At 39.3% G+C, this 19,168-nt stretch overlaps 1 protein-coding gene across 5 annotated transcripts in view; it reads left to right on the forward strand.

Moving 5' to 3' along the window:
- LACTB (lactamase beta) overlaps positions 1-14,336 on the forward strand; it is a 37,254-nt gene extending 22,918 nt beyond the window's left edge. For 3 of the 5 annotated variants that reach the window (XM_073995961.1, XM_073995963.1, XM_005559733.4), the window contains 2 exons: positions 1,663-1,828; positions 13,556-14,336. In XM_073995961.1, the coding sequence (XP_073852062.1) occupies positions 1,663-1,828; positions 13,556-14,081 (692 nt within the window). In that variant the 3' untranslated portion in view covers positions 14,082-14,336. The remainder of the gene's footprint in view (positions 1-1,662; positions 1,829-13,555) is intronic. The other 2 variants (XR_012415023.1, XM_073995962.1) reach the window with 2 other exon arrangements.
- Positions 14,337-19,168: the final 4,832 nt, after the last annotated feature.

The following is a 19,168-nucleotide window of genomic DNA, read 5'->3' on the forward strand; positions in this document are numbered from 1 at the left end:
TCTAACAAAGCCTAGCATCCAGGCAGCTCGTTGTTTAAATTTTGCCTCATTGGAGACTCCCCAGTCATTTAGAGGATTCTCAGTATCAAGATGTTCATGCAAACTTATGGAGAAATGTTGGAATAATAGTTCTCTAAATACAACCTGGACCAAAATAGACATGTTAAGGTATTGCTGATATTTTAGTACTTGGTTAGAATTTAAATTGCTCAGCTTATTTTGTGCCTTTATTTCTTAAAGAAATGAGCGTTCATCAATAATTTTTCCCAAAAAGCTGATCTATACAAATAATTATCTTTGTTTTATTTTTTGATTTGGTGCCTATTGAAGCTACTTAAAATCTAAATTTACCATAGTATAAATTATATACTTATATTCTATTTTCATTTTAAAAGCTTTTAGTTGAATAGATATTATATAAATATAACTAATAAGAGCAAATAAAATATAATTTTGGATTTTATCTTAAAAATGAAGTTCCATGCTGGGCACAGTTGGCTCACGCCTGTAATCCCAACACTTAGGGAGGCAAAGGTGGGAGGATCGCTTGAGCCCAGGAGTTTAAGACTAGTCTGGGCAACAAAGCAAGGCCCTGTCTCTACAAAAAAATTTTTTTAAATAGTCAGGTTCAGTGGCCTGCGCCTGTAAGTAGTCCCAGCTACTCAGGAGGCTGAGGCGGGAGGATCCCTGAGCCCAGGAGTTCAAGGTTGCAGTGAGTTACGATCATACCACTTTACTCTAGCCTGGGCAACAGCAAGAGCAAGACCCCGTCTCAAACCAGTTTGAGTTTGTCCAGAACCCAAAATGATATAAAGTTATTTATTTGAAATACTATATATATTTGAATATGTATTTAAATTTAAATATGTATTTGAAACAAGGTTATTGTGCCTACATTTTATTTTATTTTATTTTATTTATTTATTTAATTTTATTTGAGATGGAGTCTGGCTCTGTCGCCCAGGCTGGAGTGCAGTGGCACGATCTCAGCTCACTGCAACCTCCGTCTCCTGCGTTTAAGCGATTTTCCTTCTTCAGCCTCCTGAGTAGCTGGGATTACAGGTGCCCGCCACCACACCTGGCTAATTTTTGTATTTTAGTAGAGACAGGGTTTCACCGTGTTGGCCAGGCTGGTCTCGAACTCCTGACCTCAGGTGATCCTCCCCTCTTGGCCTCCTTAAATACTGGGATACAGGAGTGAGCCACTGCTCCTGACCCATATATTGTATTAAAATAAGAACATATTTGCCCATTTATGCCCTAAACAATGAGTAGAGGTAGATTAAGAACAAAGTTGACTCAAGAAATCAAATTTGCTTTGCTTTTCTTCCTCTTCCTGTTTTGGTGTCACTTTGAAAGATTTTTGTTTTGTTTTGAGGTAGGATTTATTTGCTTACTTTATTATCAGAGAAAGGAGCAGATTTATGTGAAATGTTAAGTGTGCTGATCATAATTTTATTCTTGTGTTAAGGACTTGGAATAAGGACAATTGCAAAGTTAATTCAATATGTTGATGTGTTTGTCCTGTGTTCTTTTTCTAAATGCTGCAGTAAAATATTCCTGTTTTAAAGGTATGCTAATTTTCAGTGGGAATATATTTTATGTAGTTTTGAATAATAATCAAGCATTTTCTTTTTTTCCTCCTTGCAATGATGTCTCAAGGTAGTCAGTTTTTGTATTCAACTTTTGGCTATACCCTACTGGCAGCCATAGTAGAGAGAGCTTCAGGCTATAAGTATTTGGACTATATGCAGAAAATATTCCAAGACTTGGATATGCTGACAACTGTGCAGGAAGAAAATGAGCCAGTGATTTACAATAGAGCAAGGTAAATGAATACCTTCTGCTGTGTCTAGTTGTATCACATCTTAACACTATGTTATTAATTAAAAGTCACATTTTCTTTGTTTCCATTCCAAAATCAACTTGCCACATTTTGGGAGCTTTTCTACATGTCTGTTTTCCCATCTGTAGAGTGAAGGAAGTAAAACATGTTTATAAAGTACACTAAGACCCTTTGATGAAAGACAGCAATAATATTCATAATTCAAACATGACTAATGAAACCAAAATTGCACCCACCCTGAGCATCTGTAATTTGCTCTTTAACCATTCCTTTTCTTATGTTTTAACGAATGCTTTGTTTACGTGTTATTAGTTTTTAATGGTTTTCATACTGTTTTGAAATAATTTTATACTTACAGAAAAGTTGCAAGAGTAATACAAAGAATTCACATATCCCCTTTACTCAGATTCCCTTAATGTTAGTTTACCGCATTTGCATTGCCTTTCTGTCTACACGTGTTTATTTCTGAACCATTTAGAAATAAATTGTAGACGTGATACCCCTTTACCTATAAATATTTACATGTGTATTTTCTAAAATCAAGGACATTCAGGGCCGGGCGCGTTGGCTCACGCCTGTAATCCCAACACTTTGGAAGGCTGAGGTGGGTGGATCACCTGAGGTCAGGAGTTTGAGACTAGCCTGGCCAATGTGGTGAAACCAACCCTATCTCTACTAAAAATGCAAAAATTAGTCAGGCATGGTGGCGGGTGCCTATAATCCCAGCCACGCGGGAGACTGAGGCAAGAGAATCTCTTGAACCCAGGAGGCGGAGGTTGCAATAAGCGAGATCGTGCCATTGCATTTCAGGCTGAGTAACAGAGCGAGACTCCATCTCAAAAAACGAAAACAAACAAACAAAAAACCAAGGACATTTGGGAAATTAACATAGATACAATGCTTTTATCAAATCTACAGGCCTTACTCAAATTTCGCCAGTTGTTCCAATAATGTCCTTTATAGCAAAAGAGCAGAAAAACTTTTTCTGGTCTAGGATCTAATCCATGATCTCACATTGCATTTACTTGTCATATCTATCAGAAGTCACATGACATCAATTTGTCCCATTATTGCTGATGGTATTTTAATCACTTTTTGAGGTGGTGCCTGTCAGGTTTTTATAAAGTTACTATTTTTACCTTATAATTAACAAGTATATTTGGAAGAGATAATTTAAGATGATGTAAAAATCCTGTTTCTCATCAAACTTTCTACTAGTTTTAGCATCTATTGATGATTCATGACTGAATCAGTTATTACAGTGATGGTTGTCAAATGGTGATTTTCTAATTCCATCATCCATTCTATATTTATTAGTTGGCATTCTATTATAAGAAGGTGCGGGCTGGGGGCGGTGGCTCACGCCTGTAATCCCAGCACTTTGGGAGGCTGAGGCGGGCGGATCACTTGAGGCCAAGTTTGAGACCAGCCTGGCCAACATGGCGAAACCCCGTCTCTACTGAAAATACAAAAAATCAGCCAAGTTTGGTGGCAGGCACCTGTAATCTCAGCTACTCGGGAGTCTGAGGCAGGAGAATCTCTTGAACCCTGGAGGCAGAGGTTGCAGTGAGCCAAGATCATGCCACTGCACTGCAGCCTGGGTGACAGTAGACTCTATCTCAGAAAAAAAAAAGTGCTTTCCCTTCTCTCTTATTTATTTATTCATACCAGTATGCATTCATGGATTCTTAGTTTAGTCAGTGAGTTATAATCTGTCACTGTCATTATTTAATATATTGCTTTTAAAATAGTATATGAAATATTAAAACTGTAACAGTAAATGATTATTAGATTGCTTACCTATATGTGTAGTTTTGGTTTTGTTTTGCCATACATTTGTAAATATTTATTGAGCAAATACTACATGCCACATATTGTACCACATAGTAGAGCTAACCTGACATAGCTCCTGCCCTCCAGGAGCTTAAAGACCAACATCCAGCAAATAAATCAATTAAGTACATAAATTTTCTTTCAAAAGGAATACATGTTATGAACAGGCACAGTGGCTCACACCTGTAATCCCAGCACTTTGGGAGGCCAAGGCAGGAGGATTGCTTGAGCCCAGGAGTTTGAGACTAGCTGGGGCAACGTAGTGAGACCCCATCTCCACAAAAAATACAAAAATTAGCCAGGCATAGTGGTGCGTGCCTGTCGTCCCAGTTACTCGGGAGGCTGAGGTGGGAGGATTGTTTGAGCCCAGAAGGTAGAAGTTGTAGTGAGCGGAGGTCGCCCCACTATACTCTAGTCTGAGTAACAGAGCAAGACTCTGTAGCACCCCCCGGCCCAACAAAGAAAAGAATATGATTATGTAACGTAGTTATCAGTGGGGCCACACCGCCCTTTAGATATGTAGCTAACATGGTAATCCCCTCCTTTTTGTAATTGTTATTTTAGATTCAGGGTGTACATGTGCAGGTTTGTTACATGGCTATATTGTATAATGCTGAGGTTTGGACCTGTCACCCAAATAATGAACTTATGAACTTAGTATCTAATAGGTAGTTTTTCAACCCTTGCCCTCCTCCCTCCCTGCGTCCCCCTTTTTGGAGTCCTTGGTGTCTCTTGTATCCATCTTTATGTTCACGTGTACCCAGTGTTTAGCTCCTACTTATAAGTGAGAACATGTGGTATTTGATTTTCTGTTTCTACATTAATTCACTTAGGATAATGGCCTCTAGCTACATCTATGTTGCTGCAAAGGACATGATTTTGTTCTTTCTTATGTATGTGTATATATTTTTAAATGAATGATTTTCTGCTTGATTTTATGTGTGTTGATAGTGAACATTAAAATGCTCTTCTTATTTGGATTATGTAGACCTCTCCTACATGCCATTAATAAGGGTAATTAAGATTCTGGGGGTGGGGCGAGGTGTCTCACACCTGTAATCCCAGCACTTTGGAAGGCTGAAGCGGGTGGATCATCTGAGCTCAGGAGTTCAAGACTAGCCTGGGTAACATGGTAAAACCCCATCTCTACCAAAAGTACAAAAAAATTAGCCAGGCATGGTAGTGTGTACCTGTAGTCCTGACTACTTGGTAGGCGGAGCTGGGAGGATCACTTGAGCCTGGGAGGGTGAGGCTACACGGAGCTGTGATTGCACCACTGCACTACAGCCTGGGCGAGAGAGGGAGACCCCATCCCAAAAAACATTTTTTTGGATATATTATAAAAATCCAAAATAGTATCTAACTAAAGTAATTGAATACTTAAAAACTATCTGGGTGTAAACACTATTTTACAGTGAGGCATCCTTAGGTAATTTTAGTAAGATTTAAGATTTAAAACATTTAAACCACATTTTCTCTCCATTTTCTTCTATAGCTTTTATATATAAAATATCAAGTTCAAGTTACTTATGTAAATTTGAATTGGGTGTTCAAACAAAATCCTAGGTGAATTGCTTAAGCAGACTTTAATATAATTTATGGAGAGGCTTTTAGAACAGATTTTGACAAGTTAACTAGAATTTTTACCCTTAGGAGTGAAAAATGCTATGATTTTATATAATTTCATATTTGATTCATTTACCACTATAATAGGAAAGGGTTTAGTCGCTTTTTAGCCTTTACAAATTTTACAATTTAATTTATGCTTTCTGTTATGGAGACATTTTCTATGACTTAGAGTTTTAACTTTGATTTACATAATCTAAAATAACTCAGGCCAGGTACTGTGTGGCTCATGCCTGTAATCCCAGCACTTTGAGAGGCCAAGGCAGGAGGATCATTTGAGGCCAGGAGTTTGAGACCAGCCGTGGCAACAGAGTGAGACCCCATCCCTACAAAAATTCTTTAAATAAGGAGGCGGGCATCGTAGCGCATGCCTGTGGTCCTAGTTAATCAGGAGGAGAGAATCACTTGAGCCCTGGAGTTTCAGGCTGCAGTAAGCTATGATCATATCCTGCACTCCAGCCTGGGTGACAAAGCAAGATCCTGTCTCTAAAAATTAATTAATTACTTGGTTAATTGAATAAAACAAGCACAAGACTATATAAAAGTGCTAAAAAGTTTGCATGTTCGGTTGAGATGAGACAGGATTAAAATAATGTGAACCAAATACAGATTTCTTGTCCGAACTGGTATACTTCAAAAATCACACATGGAAGTATTGAATTTTAAAATTACAAACATTTGAGCTTATTTTGTAGAGAAAAATTTGAGACACAGTGTTAGCAAATGCAATAAAAATTTGTTTGACCTTTTAAAGTAATTTGGGATTTTTATTATTAGAGGAAAAAGTATTTGGAAAGCAAATACTTGATAACTTTTCAAAAATACTTTGTTCAGAAAGAACAAAAACACTCATGAAAGGGCAGTTGTGTGAAATGTTAGGAGGGTGAGTTAGAAGTTTACAAAATGGCCAGTTGAGTTATATCTTGATTATTTATGGTCAGAATTAATTCAATTCGTTAAGTATTTGTATTTACTGAGTTTTATCTGTTTACTCCTCTCTCTTCCTACCGTAGTGGTATTCAAACTGTAGGTTTGTGTGTCCAATTATTGAGTTGGAAAATCAGTTTAGTGGGTTGAGTAGCAGGATTTCTTTTTTTTAATAGAACAAAATAGAATAGAATATGATAACGTACATCGCAGGTAGTAAAGGTAAATATAAGCTTTGGGATAAAGGCTAGGCTGCTGCATTAAGGAGACACCAAAATGCAGTGGCGTGAGGAAAACAAAAGTTTAATTTTCCTTGCAGCATTCCTAAGGTGAACAGTTCTGATTGGTTCCCCACAAGCCTTTAAGAGGCCAGAGTCATCCATCTTACTGCTCCTCTCTCCACAGTGGTGTCCCTGTCTGTACACCTGAAGCTCAATCATAGCCCCGAAGGTGCCCCAGCCTCCTGAAAAGAGACAGGGTATGGAGCTTGTACTCAGGGCCTTAAGTTCCAGGCTTGCAAGTGTCACACTTCATTTCTGTCCACCTTCTGTTGGCAAAAACTTAGCTATATGGTCAAACTTTGCAACAAGGGAGGCTGAGAAATGTAATTTCTAGCTGAGCAGGCATGTGCCTTGCTTTACTTTACTACTAAGGAAGAATAGAAGAGTCAGTTTTGTGAGCAAGCAGCCATCTATGCCACTGGCCACTGTGTTGCTCCATAAAACTTCTGTTTTAGAAGGGTGTGATGTGTGTGTGTGTGTGGGGGGGGGTGTGTGTGTTTTCATTCAGTCGAAAGGAGAAATGTATTCCTCACTGTGGGTTGAGGTTAAAAAAAATGTTTGAAAGCCATTCAGTGGAATATATCAAACTAAAATTTTATTATATTTTTTACTAGTAATTTGTGAAAGGAGTTTTGGGATAGAATTTTGAAGCTTAATTACTAATAGGAATTTTACAGTTATGGTGTTTTATTTTCCATTTTATTATTTGATTTGTTAGAAAGGTAGCACATTTAACAAATCAACTATTACTTTTACCTTGCATATTTCCATTAGTACATGCTTTACAAATGGTTTAATTGCACTTTATAAAGAAATAGATGAAATGGTGGCTCTTTTTGGAAATGTTTTTAGTTTTATGTTCCTATCTCCGTACTAGTTTTGTTCAATCTGTTGTATTTAAATTATAATTTTTTAATTATCAGCTTATTTAAAAGGATTAAATATGCATTGCAAATCAGTCTATGGCCTAAAAGAGATTTCTTGGGGACCCAAAATAAATTAGGTTAGCAACAAGCAATGAATTTTAATTTTTTAAATGGCCTGTGGTTCTCAACTACTTCAGACTCTTTGTGTTTATTATTTTTGGATCTAGCATTATATTTTACTGGAAAGCACAAGAAAAATGATAAATACCATTGGGAGGTCGAAAGGGGTGTATTGCTTGAGCCTTGGTGTTTAAGACCAGTCTGGGCCACATGGTGAAACCCTGTCAGACAATACAAAAAAATTAGCCGGGCATGGTGGCATGAGCCTGTAGTCCCAGCTACTTGAGGGCTGAGCAGGGAGGATCACCTGAGCCCAGGAAGTTGATGCTGCAGTGAGCTGTGATCGTGCCACTGCACTCTCACCTGATGATGGAATGAGACCTTGTCTCAAAAACAAATGACAAATACCAGAAGTTGTCAGTTGAATCTAAAAAAAGTTTCTCTAGTAAAGATGGCATAGATGCATGACCTTACTGTGATTTAGATCTAGACATTTGAAAATTTGAAAATGGATGTCTAGCTCTGTATATAAGGGGGAGAAGGACATTATGTCCACTCATTGAGCCTCTTTTCTAAGCTAGAAATGAAGGCTCTGTGAATGTGCAGAATGCAGAGCAGCTATTGTTTCCTGTTTTCTTGATGAGTAATTAACTTGTGACTTGCGCAAAAATCAAAATTGCCATATGATGGTGAGTTAATTTCATTTTCTTTTTTCTTTTTTTTTTTTTTTGAGATAAGATCTCACTCTGTTGCCTAGGCAGGAATGCAGTAGTACAATCATACCTCACTGCAGCCTTGAACTCCCTGGCTCAAGTGATCCTCCTGTGTCAGCCTTCCAAGTAGCTGGAACTACAGATGTGCACCACCACACCTGGCTGATTTTTAAAATTTTTTGTAGAGATGAGATCTTGCTGTGTTTCCCAGGCTGATCTCCTGACCTCAAATGATCCTTCCTCCTCAGCCTCCCAAAGTGTTGGGATTACAGGCGTGAGCCTAGCTCATTTTATTTTCTATTCTTTGAAAAAAGGCAATGGGTTTCTATCTCTAGTGTTAAGGGTCCCTATCAGCTTTGAGATGCTTTTGGTTTGGTGTTTTTGTTTTGTCTCGTTTTAATTCGTAGTAGTTCTCAGTGGTTCTAAAGGGTAGTTGATTCATTTTAGTTAGGTAAAATGGGCTGCTGAAATAAAAGAGGGCACTAAAAGAAGGAAATATTGTTACCTAGGAAAATGTTTTATCTATTTGCTTTATTTGTTTTATTTGATACAGTATCTGTTTGGGCCTCTGAAACTCAACTCTGATTCTTTTTTGTAATAATTATTTTAAAGGAGTTTAAAGGCACCAGCTTTTGGGGGGGAGTTCGGGGAGTAAAAGAAATCTTTTCAAAGATATAGACAAAAATAAAACCTTAAAGTAAAACTTAATATATATGTTTGTATTGATTTGTTTTATGGTACCATTTTGCAGGGGAAAAAATGTTTCCAGCTTTGTTATGTAGTCTACTGACTTGTTGGGTATAACCATAAACCTGTTTATAATATCCTGACTAAGGCTTTTTAGAGTTACTGTGTTTCCAGGAGTAAATATTTCTCTTCTTTGTCATTTCTTTGTGTGTTTATGCACATGTTGAAAATAGTACCACACGGTGTCTGTCACCTGTTCAAAGGATCTCACCAGAATCCCACCTCACAATAGCACTGAAATTCTTTCGCTCAGATTTGAGTCACAAGATCACACTTAGCTGTAAGGGAGTCAAGAGAATTGTTTTTAACTGGGTATGTTGTTGTCTTGAATAAAATTGGGATTTTCTTAAATGGAACAGTGGGAACATTGATTCTGTTTAGGCGCATAACTATTGATTCTGTGTAGCAAATATACTCTGTATAGGCAAGTACACTAAATAACTCTGTAAGTGAACATCACAAAGGAGCCCATTGACTGTTCTTGCCACTGAGAGACACTCAATTTGTTGATAGGGGAATCCTCAGTCAATGCCTCAGCTTATTATTAGAACTTGGCCATTTTTTTAATGTGTTTGGCACAGTGTTTGCAACAAAAATTTCTAATTTTATAACTAGATGGGATGAAAACCAAATAAAATGAATGTTTTCTGGAGTGTTTGCTGTATTTTTGAATGTTTAAAATTTTTAATATCAATTTTTATGGGTACAGAGCAGCTGTATATACTTACGGTGTACATGAGATGTTTTGGTACAGGCGTGCAGTGCATACCAATCACATCGTGTAAAATGAGTTATCCATCCCCTCAAGTATTTATCCTTTGTGTTACAAACGATCCAATCCTACTCTTTTAGTTATTTTTAAATGTACAATTATTATTGACCATCATCACCATGGTACATTATCAAATACTGGATCTTATTAATTATTTCTGTTTCTTTTGTACCCATTAACCATCCCACCTTCTCTCAACTTTGGCTGCATTTTGACAGTATGGATATGGCCTTTACCTTCTATTTCTAAAGTGTCTTCTAGAATTAAGAATTGTTCCGTATCAAGCTCTTTTTCATGCCTTTAGCTGACAGAGTCTCTACTAGTAGTTCAATCCAAATGTAAATACTAAATGTTAAAGTGGGATTGTTTTTATAATATGCATTTGAAATTCTGTTGGTTTTCAAACGTCTTATAACAATACATACCAAGTGATGAATATTGTCTCTAAAGACATTTAAGAAGCATTTTGAAAATAAGGCTGGGCGCAGTGGTTTCATGCCTGTAATCACAGCACTTTGGGAGGCGGAGACAGGTGAATCACTTGAGCCCAGGGGTTCAAGACCAACCTGAGCAACACGGCAAAACCCTGTCTCTACAAAAAATACAAAAATTAGCCAGACAAGGTTGTGTGTGCCTGTAGTCCCAGCTGCTCAGGAGGCTGAGGTGGGGGATTACCTGAGCCTAGGATCACACCACTGCACTCCAGCCTGGGTGATAGAGTGAGACCCTGTCCCCCCACCCTTGAAAAAAAGTATTTTTAGTTTATAAGTTTGTAGATGTAGATTTCTGTGGTTATATAACATTCTTGTGCAGAATCTGGAGATTCTTATAAATACGTATGAAGAAGCTGTTTGTCATCTGGCATCGTCCCATCAGTTAGTTACAAAAATGTTTCAGCAACTTAGTCAAGAACTTGTGTCTATATTCTTTTAAGCAGAAATGTTTTAGGAATTTGAAATAGTAAAGTTTATCTTTCAGCTGAACAAAATTATTTTCATAAAAATGTACTCATTGGTCCTATGTGAAAAGGAACTAAGAGATTAAAATCTAGAATTTGCTTATTAAAACTAGAATTCTAAAGTATAGAAGTCTCCATATTTTAATATTTAAAGGAGGAATAACTGAGGAGTTCTAGTTTCCAGTCTTAATGTAAGTGGTTTGAAATGCTTTACTGTTAAAAGGAAGTTACAGAGCTGGGCACGGTGGCTCACACCTGTAATCCTAGCACTTTGGGAAACTGAGGCTGGCAGATTACATGAAATCAGGAGTTCCTGACCAGCCTGACCAACATAGGGAAACCCCATTTCTACTGAAAATACAAAAAGAAAAAAAAATAGCCGTGCATGGTGTTGGGCACCTTTAATCCCAGCTACTCGGGAGGCTGAGGGAGAATTGCTTGAACCCGGGAGGTGGAGATCACAGTGTGCCGAGATTGTGCCACTGCATTCCAGCCTGGGCGAAAGAGCGAGACTCTGTTTAAAAAAAAAGAAAAAATCGGCCGGGAACAGTGGCTCATCCCTGTAATCCCAGAACTTTGGGAGGTGGAGGCGGGCAGATCACCTGAGTTCTGGAGTTCGAGAGCACCCTGGCCAACATGATGAAGCCCCCGTCTCTACTAAAAATACAAAAATAAAAAAAAATTAGCTGGGCATGGTGGTGCATGCCTGTAATCCCAGCTACTAGGGAGGCTGAGGCAGGAAAATAACTTGAACCCAGGAACAGTGAGCCGAGACTGGGCTACTGCACTCCAGCCTGTGCAACAGAGCAAGACTCAGTCTCAAAAATCAATAAATAGACCAGGCACGGTGGCTTACGCCTATAATCCCAACACTTTGAGAGGCCAAGGTGGGCGGATCACTTGAGGTCAGGAGTTTGAGACCAGCCTGGCCAACATGGCGAAACCCCATCTCTACTAAAAATACAAAAATTAGCCGGGTGTGGTGGCGCACACCTGTAATCCCAGCTACTTGGGAGGCTGAGGCAGGAGAATTGCTTGAACCCAGGAAGCGGAGGTTGCAGTGAGCCAAGATCGTGCCACTGCACTCCAGCCTGGGCGACAAGAGTGAAACTCCATCTCAAAAATAAATAAATAAGTAAATATACAGAAAAAAATTAGCTGGGCATGGTGGCAGCACATGTAATCCTAGCTACTGGGGAGGCTGAGGCAGGAGAACCAATTGAGCCTGGGAGGCAGAGGTTGCAGTAAGCTGAGATTGCACCACTACACTCCAGCCTGGTCAACAGAGCGAGACTCCGTCTCAAAAAAAAGAAGTTACAGAAAGCTGATTATTGGCTGGGCACAGTGGCTCATGCCTGTAATTCCAGCACTTTGGGAGGCAGAGGCGAGTAGATTGCTTGAGGCCAGGAGTTTGAGACCAGGCTGGACAACAGTGAGAACTTCATCTCTACCAAAAAAAAAAAAAAAAAAGAAAGAAAGAAAGAAAAAACTTAGCCAGGTATGGTGGTACACACCTGTGGTCCCAGCTACTCAAGAGGCTGAGGCAGAAAGATTGCTTGAGCCCTGGAGGTTGAGGCTATAGTTAGCCATGATTGTACCACTGCAGTCCAGCCTAGACAATAGTGCAAGACTCTGTCTCAAAAGAAAAGTGGAAATTTATTTCTCAGTGGAAAAAAAATGTGTTTCTATTATGTAACTTCTTTTAGATTTAATTTGACTTGGTTGGCTGGAATTACAAATATAATCAGGAGTTGAGGCAGAAAGTAACGAGGGCCTAAAATTTGAGAGTTGCCATAGGAATGGAAGGAAGGGAGAAGGGTAAGACACAAAGCAGAGATTGAATAAATAGGATTTAGCATCTTACTGGATGTGAGAGTTTAGGGCAAGAAAGTCATTAAAAGTTGTATAATGAAGGCTTTAATGGAGAGAAAGAAATATGACAGACATGTTGATTTTGAGACAATGAGAAAACCACCTATCAAGTCATTGGTTCTCTAAAGAGCATGCTAAGATCCCCTTTAGACTTTTTTCTTTTTTTAAATCTTCAGACACAAACCTGTGGCCACTCCTTTCCTAATTGCCAGCCCTACTTCACCCAATATTATGACTTGTACTTTTAGGTTACATATAAGAATCTTGAAAAAAGAAGAAAGGATTCAAACTAGGGTTTGCTAACTCCAACCTTTCCCACTGCACCAAGAAACTACCATGTCACATCATTATATACGATATGTATATGGTATTATTTTTAGAATTTTTTTTTTTAGATAGGGTCTTGCTTTGCTGCCCAGGCTGGACTCAAACTCCTGGGCTCAAGCGGTCCTCCTGCCTCAGCCTCCCAAGTCACTGGGATTACAGGCACGGGCCGCTGCACCCAGCTTATATGGTATTTTTATCCAAGAAATCTAGTCATCTTACAAATAACCTTATTCCTAAACATCCCAATATGCTTTGGATGTTTACAGTGTTGGTTATAAAATTCACTTGTGGCATGATTCAGCATTAACCACAAGGACAAGGAATATCTACCAAATGATAAGTGTCACCATATGCACAGGGCAAATATGTCATGAGTTATATTAATTTTTGCAGGTATTAAAAGTTTGATACACTCAGCACGGACAAGCCATACCAATAGAAAAAAAACCACTTTCTATGCTTTAATTCAAAAGGTAATTAGACTACCTTACTTAGTATCTGTGTGTCATTAGGACCTGAATCATGCTGAGAATTAGTGGTTAGTTTATAGTTTCTAAGAATGTATGATCATTACATTGAAATACAATCTGTCTCATGTACACATTTTTCTATCGTGTGAAGTCAGTGGTTATTAAATGTTTAATGATCATTTCTTATTTCCTTTTAGATTTTATGTTTACAATAAAAAGAAACGTCTTGTCAACACACCTTACGTGGATAACTCCTATAAATGGGCTGGTGGTGGATTTCTGTCTACAGTGGGTGACCTTCTGAAATTTGGGAATGCAATGCTTTATGGTTACCAAGTCGGGCTGTTTAAGAACTCAAATGAAAGTCTTTTACCTGGATACCTCAAACCGGAAACAATGGTTATGATGTGGACCCCCGTCCCTAACACAGAGATGTCTTGGGATAAAGAGGGTAAATATGCAATGGCGTGGGGTGTGGTGGAAAAGAAGCAAACGTATGGTTCTTGTAGAAAGCAACGACATTATGCTTCACATACTGGAGGGGCCGTGGGTGCTAGTAGCGTCCTGCTGGTCCTTCCTGAAGAACTGGATACGGAGACTATAAATAACAAGGTTCCCCCAAGAGGAATCATCGTTTCTATCATATGTAACATGCAGTCTGTTGGCCTCAATAGCACCGCTTTGAAGATTGCCCTTGAATTTGATAAAGACAGATCAGACTGATACCTTAACACCACAGGTGCAAAATGAGTTGTTTTGGGTTTTTTTTTTAAACATTAAAGTTCCAAAACATGAAATTTTTAAGAATAAATTTGAAATAGAGTATAATTGAATGCAGAGAATTATGTACCTCTAATTGCTTAATTTTGTAATGGTCTTTTATTGTAGAATTGGTTCTTTATACTCAGGGAAGTAATTCTATTGTTTTTACTTTTTGAAAAAAAGTGTTAACTCTTGAAATAAAATATTCTGATAAAATATGTACTTTCTGCATGTGTAATACAGAGAAAATCTCATTCAACAGGAGCCTCCAGATATCTGAGGGTTTTTTTTTGAAATGGATTCTTGCCGTGTTGCCTAGCCTGGAGTGCAGTGGTGTGATCTTGGCTAACCACAACCTCTGCTTCCTGAGTTCAAGCGATTCTCCTGCCTCAGCCTCCCAAGTAGCTGGGATTACAGGCACCCACCACCATGCCCAGTCAATTTTTGAATTTTTGATAGAGACAGCATTTCGCCATTTTGGCCAGGCTGGTCTTGAACTCTTGATCTCAGGTGATCCCCTGCCTCAGCCTGCCAAAGTGCTGGGATTACAGGCGTGAGACACTGTGCCCAGGCCAAATATCCTTTTAATAGGAGAGCAGTAACAAAAGCATGAGAAATAGTATATTATCTACTACAGCTTAAAAGAAATGTTCAGGGAAGGAATCGGGAAATTGGGAGCAATATAGTCATGTGGGTCTCGCACAGTCTTGAATGAGGTTGCAGACAAGGTGTTATGATCATCTAAAGAATCCTCCAGGGCTGGAGGAAATGCTTCCACATGGCTTGCTTGCATGACTGCTGGCAAGAGTCTGTCTTCTGGCTGGTGGGTGGCAAGGGGGCTCAGTTTGTCAACACATGGACATCTCTGTAGGGCCGTGTGAGTATCTTAATGTCATGGCAGTTGGCTTCCCGCAGAGTAAGTGATGAGACAGAGAGTGCCAGGCAGAAGTCACTCTTATAAACTAGCCTCAAGTCACATACCATCACATTTGCCAAATTCCATGGGTTACATGGGGCCTAATAAATGTTGGAGAGTTTATATCGATTGTGAATATAAGGAGGTAGGAATCACTGGGTGTCAACTTGGAAGTTGGGTACCACAGTCTGACCTCTGGTCCCCAGTGATTTATGTCCTTCCCAAAGCAAAATACTCTTACCTCCTTTCAAATCCTCCAAAAGTTTCACCTTAGTATAGCATCAGCTCAAAGCCCAGTATCTTATCATCTAAATCAGGTCAGGTCCAAGTGTGAATGAGGGCTCCTTGGGATGAGTTCCTTAGGTACGGCAACTCAAGTACAGTTTCTTGTAAGATCTGTGAACTTTAGTTATTTGCTCCCCACATGTGTAACATATAATAGCACAGCAAATATAGGACAATTGCTAGATACCGTCCTCTTCAAAAAATAGGGAAATGGAAGATATACAGGAGACTGGCAATACTGAAATTCAGTCAGACAGAAGTTGGCAACTCTGATTAGTACTCAAGCCTTCAGAATAATTCTTACCTCTTGGCTATGTTCTCTGGGCTTTTAGTTCTGCCTTATGAGTTATACTTTTTTCTTTTTTTTTTTAAGAGACAGGTGTTCACCATGTTTCCCAGACTGGTCTCCAACTACTGGGCTCAAGTGATCCACCCACCTCAGCCTCCCAAAGTGCTGGGATTATAGGCATGAGCCACTGCGCCCAGCCCTTGAGTTATACTTTTTTTTCTTTTTCTTTTTCTTTTTGAGACAGGGTTTCCCTCTGTCACCCAGGCTTGAGTACAGTGGCACAACCTCGGCTCACTGCAGCCTTAGCCTCCTGGGTTCAAGCTATTCTCCCGCCTCAGCCTCCCGAGTAGCTGGGATTACAGGTGCGTGCCACCACTCCCAGCTAATTTTTATATTTTTAGTAGAGACAGGGTTTCACCAGTTGGCCAGGCTGGTCTTGAACTCCTGACCTCAGGTGATCTGCCCCCCTCGGCCTCCCAAAGTGCTGGGATTACAGGCTTGAGCCACTAAGCCTGGCCACTTCCCTATACCTTTTTTTCATGAAAGGTAGCATATCTTTCTAGCTGAGTGGTTTTCTCAGTCTGCTTTCCACTTGTAGAAGTTTGGAGACCCAAAGGCCTTTTTGTACTCTCTCTGTCCTTTCAGTCTAAGTTAACAGTGACTCTGCCAATATAATATTTTATTTCTCTAATATTTGAATTTGTTTTAGCAACCTATTAGCTGACAATATAACATTTAAAAATGTTAAGAGTATCCTATGAATCTTACTGGGGTTTATACCAGTAGACAAGCTACCCCAAAGTCCCTTAAGAATAGCCCCTCTCTAACTTGGGGCTTGTCTCTGCCGAGATAATGGGAAGAACTACTTACGCTAATAATCTAATGAACTCTGGTTTAAATAGTTCTCTGAAGCACCATGTTGGTTCATTTTGAGGTCTTGAGAAAGGATTGTATAGTCATGCCCTCAATTTCATCTTTAGACTATGTTTTCCTGGAAGTGCCCTCAATTTTATCTTTTTCTTGAAGCCATTTCTTAATTTTGGCATCATTTGCCATCTGAAGTCTGGCAATTTTTTAAACCATCAAGTATTAATTCTTTATCAATAGTTCTTCCTATAGCTTATCTTTCTCTTGCATGTTAGTATAAGCAACAAGAATTAAGGAAGCACTTCAACACTGGGTATGGCTCTCTGCTCCTTCTCTTGCCCTGTGACATCCGGGCTCCCCCTTCTCTTTCCGCCATGGTTGTAAGCTTCCTGAGGCCCTCACCAGAAGCACATGCCAGCACCATGCTTCCCGTACAGCCTGCAGAACTGTGAGCCAAATAAACCTCTTTTTATAAATTACCCAGCCTCAAAACAAACAAATAAAAAAAAGAACACTGTATATGGAAATCCCATCAGCTAGTCACCCAGTTCATTAGGCACATTTTCTATTTTCTGAGTTACTCCTGGTGACAGTGTTGCTAAATTTTCTGTCAGTACTAAACAAGAATCCCCTCCTCTAATTGCCAATAAGACTTCTGTTACTTTCCTTAAGACTACATATGGAGCCTCCTCAAAGGCCATACTTCTCAACAATTTCTTCAAGGCTCTTCAGGTTTTCATTAACACTCTCCTCAAAGTCCTTCCAACTTCCATCCACTGCTTTGTTCCAAATACACACACACACACACACACACACACACACACACACAATTCAGATATAATTCACAGTCCATATGCCATAAAATTCTTTAACATGTACAGTTCAGTGGTTTTTAGTATAGTCACGAGATTATACACCCATTACCACTATCCAATTCATTTTCACCACAAGAAGAAACCTCATACCCATTAGCATTTGCTCCCCATTCCTCTGTCCTTCAGCCCCTGATAACCAGCAATCTACCTTCTATCTCTTTGGATTTGCCTGTTACGGATGTTTCATATAAATGGAATCATACCATATCTGGCCTTCTGTGTCTTGAGCTTTTTCCTGTAGTATAATGTATATTAGTTATCTATTACTGCATAACAAATTACCCCAAAGCTTATTGTCTCACGGTTTCTGTGTTTTAGAAATTTGGGGGCAGCTTTGCTGGGCGTTTCTAGCTCAGGGTCTCTCGTGAGTTTGTAGACAAGATGTCAGCAGGGGCTTTAAGCATCTGAGGGAAGGCTTGACTGGGGCTGGAGAATCTCATTCCAAAATGATTCACCCATGTGGCCATGGGCAAGAGGTCTTTGTGGCTTGCTGGCTTTGGGCAAGAGTTTTCAGTTTCTCACCACATGGCGCTCTCCTTAGGTTTGCTTGTCTGTGCTATGGCTTCCCTTTAGACCAGGGGATTGAAGAAACAGGCGAACACCTCAATGTCTTTTCTAATTCAGCCTTGGAAGCTATATGCCATCACTTATGCCAAATTCTGTTGGTTACAGAAACCAGCCCTGATTTGGTGTGGGAGAGGACCGTACAAAGGAGTGGATACCAGAAGGTGGGGATCATTAGGAGCCATTTTGGAAGCTGCAGTGTTAACATATTGGGGAATTTTGTTCTAACAGCCATATATCATGTGTACTAGAGATTACCGGTGTGCCACTGAACTCAGGAAAATTCAAAAAGAAATCAAAATTTTTATACACTCTAATAAAAGAAGGGCTTTTCTTTAATTCTGAGCCCTAAATCTGCTTCTTCACTTAACACTTGTTATACAAGTAAATGGATATCTCTGAGTTAGTTGAAGTAGAAAGAGAGCAGCTCTCTAAAACAGATTCGTTTCATCTCCTTCTTTCTTTCTGACTTCTGATCTCTAGGTCCTGTATTTATTTTTGTCAAATTTTCAATCCATGCCCTTAGATAAACATAAAAATGTCATGCCTTCCTTTAATGTTATTTTAACATTAAATATGTAATGTTTCTTTAATGTTAATGTTTTATCTTATTTGGAATTTATTTGTTTTTTAGAAACAGGATCTTGCTCTGGCACCCAGGCTAGAGTGCAGTGACGTGATCATAACTCACTGTAACCGGGCTCAAGTGATCTCCCACCTCGGCCTTCCAAAGTGCTGGGATTACAGGCATGAACCACCATGCCTGGCCCCCATTTGGAATTTTTATTTATCTATTTATTTATTTATTTATTGAGAGATAGGGTCTCACTCTGTCACTCAGGCTAGAGTGCAATGGTACAATCATGGCTTACTGCAGCCTTGACCTTCCAGGCTCAGGTGATCTTCCCACCTTAGCCTCCTGAGTAGCTAGAAATGCAGGCGCATTCCACTATGCCTGGATAATTTTTTGTATTTTTTCTAGAGTAGGGGTTTCACCATGTTATCTAGGCTGATCTCAAACTCCTGGACTCAAGCAGTCCTCCTGCCTCAGCCTCTCAAAATGCTGGCATTACAGGCGTTAGCCACCGTGCCCGGCCACCAATTCTTTGATGGCCACAATTTCCTCTCATTCCATTATGCATGCAACTTTGCAATGTGATTTTGCTGCTTTTTCCAATCAGAGGTGGAGCTCTTTCTCCACTCCCTTGAATCTGGTCTTGCTTTATCATTTGCTTTTTGACCCATTGAATGT

Source organism: Macaca fascicularis, chromosome 7, assembly GCF_037993035.2.
Source record: "Macaca fascicularis isolate 582-1 chromosome 7, T2T-MFA8v1.1".
In the NCBI taxonomy this organism is placed as follows: domain Eukaryota; kingdom Metazoa; phylum Chordata; class Mammalia; order Primates; family Cercopithecidae; genus Macaca; species Macaca fascicularis.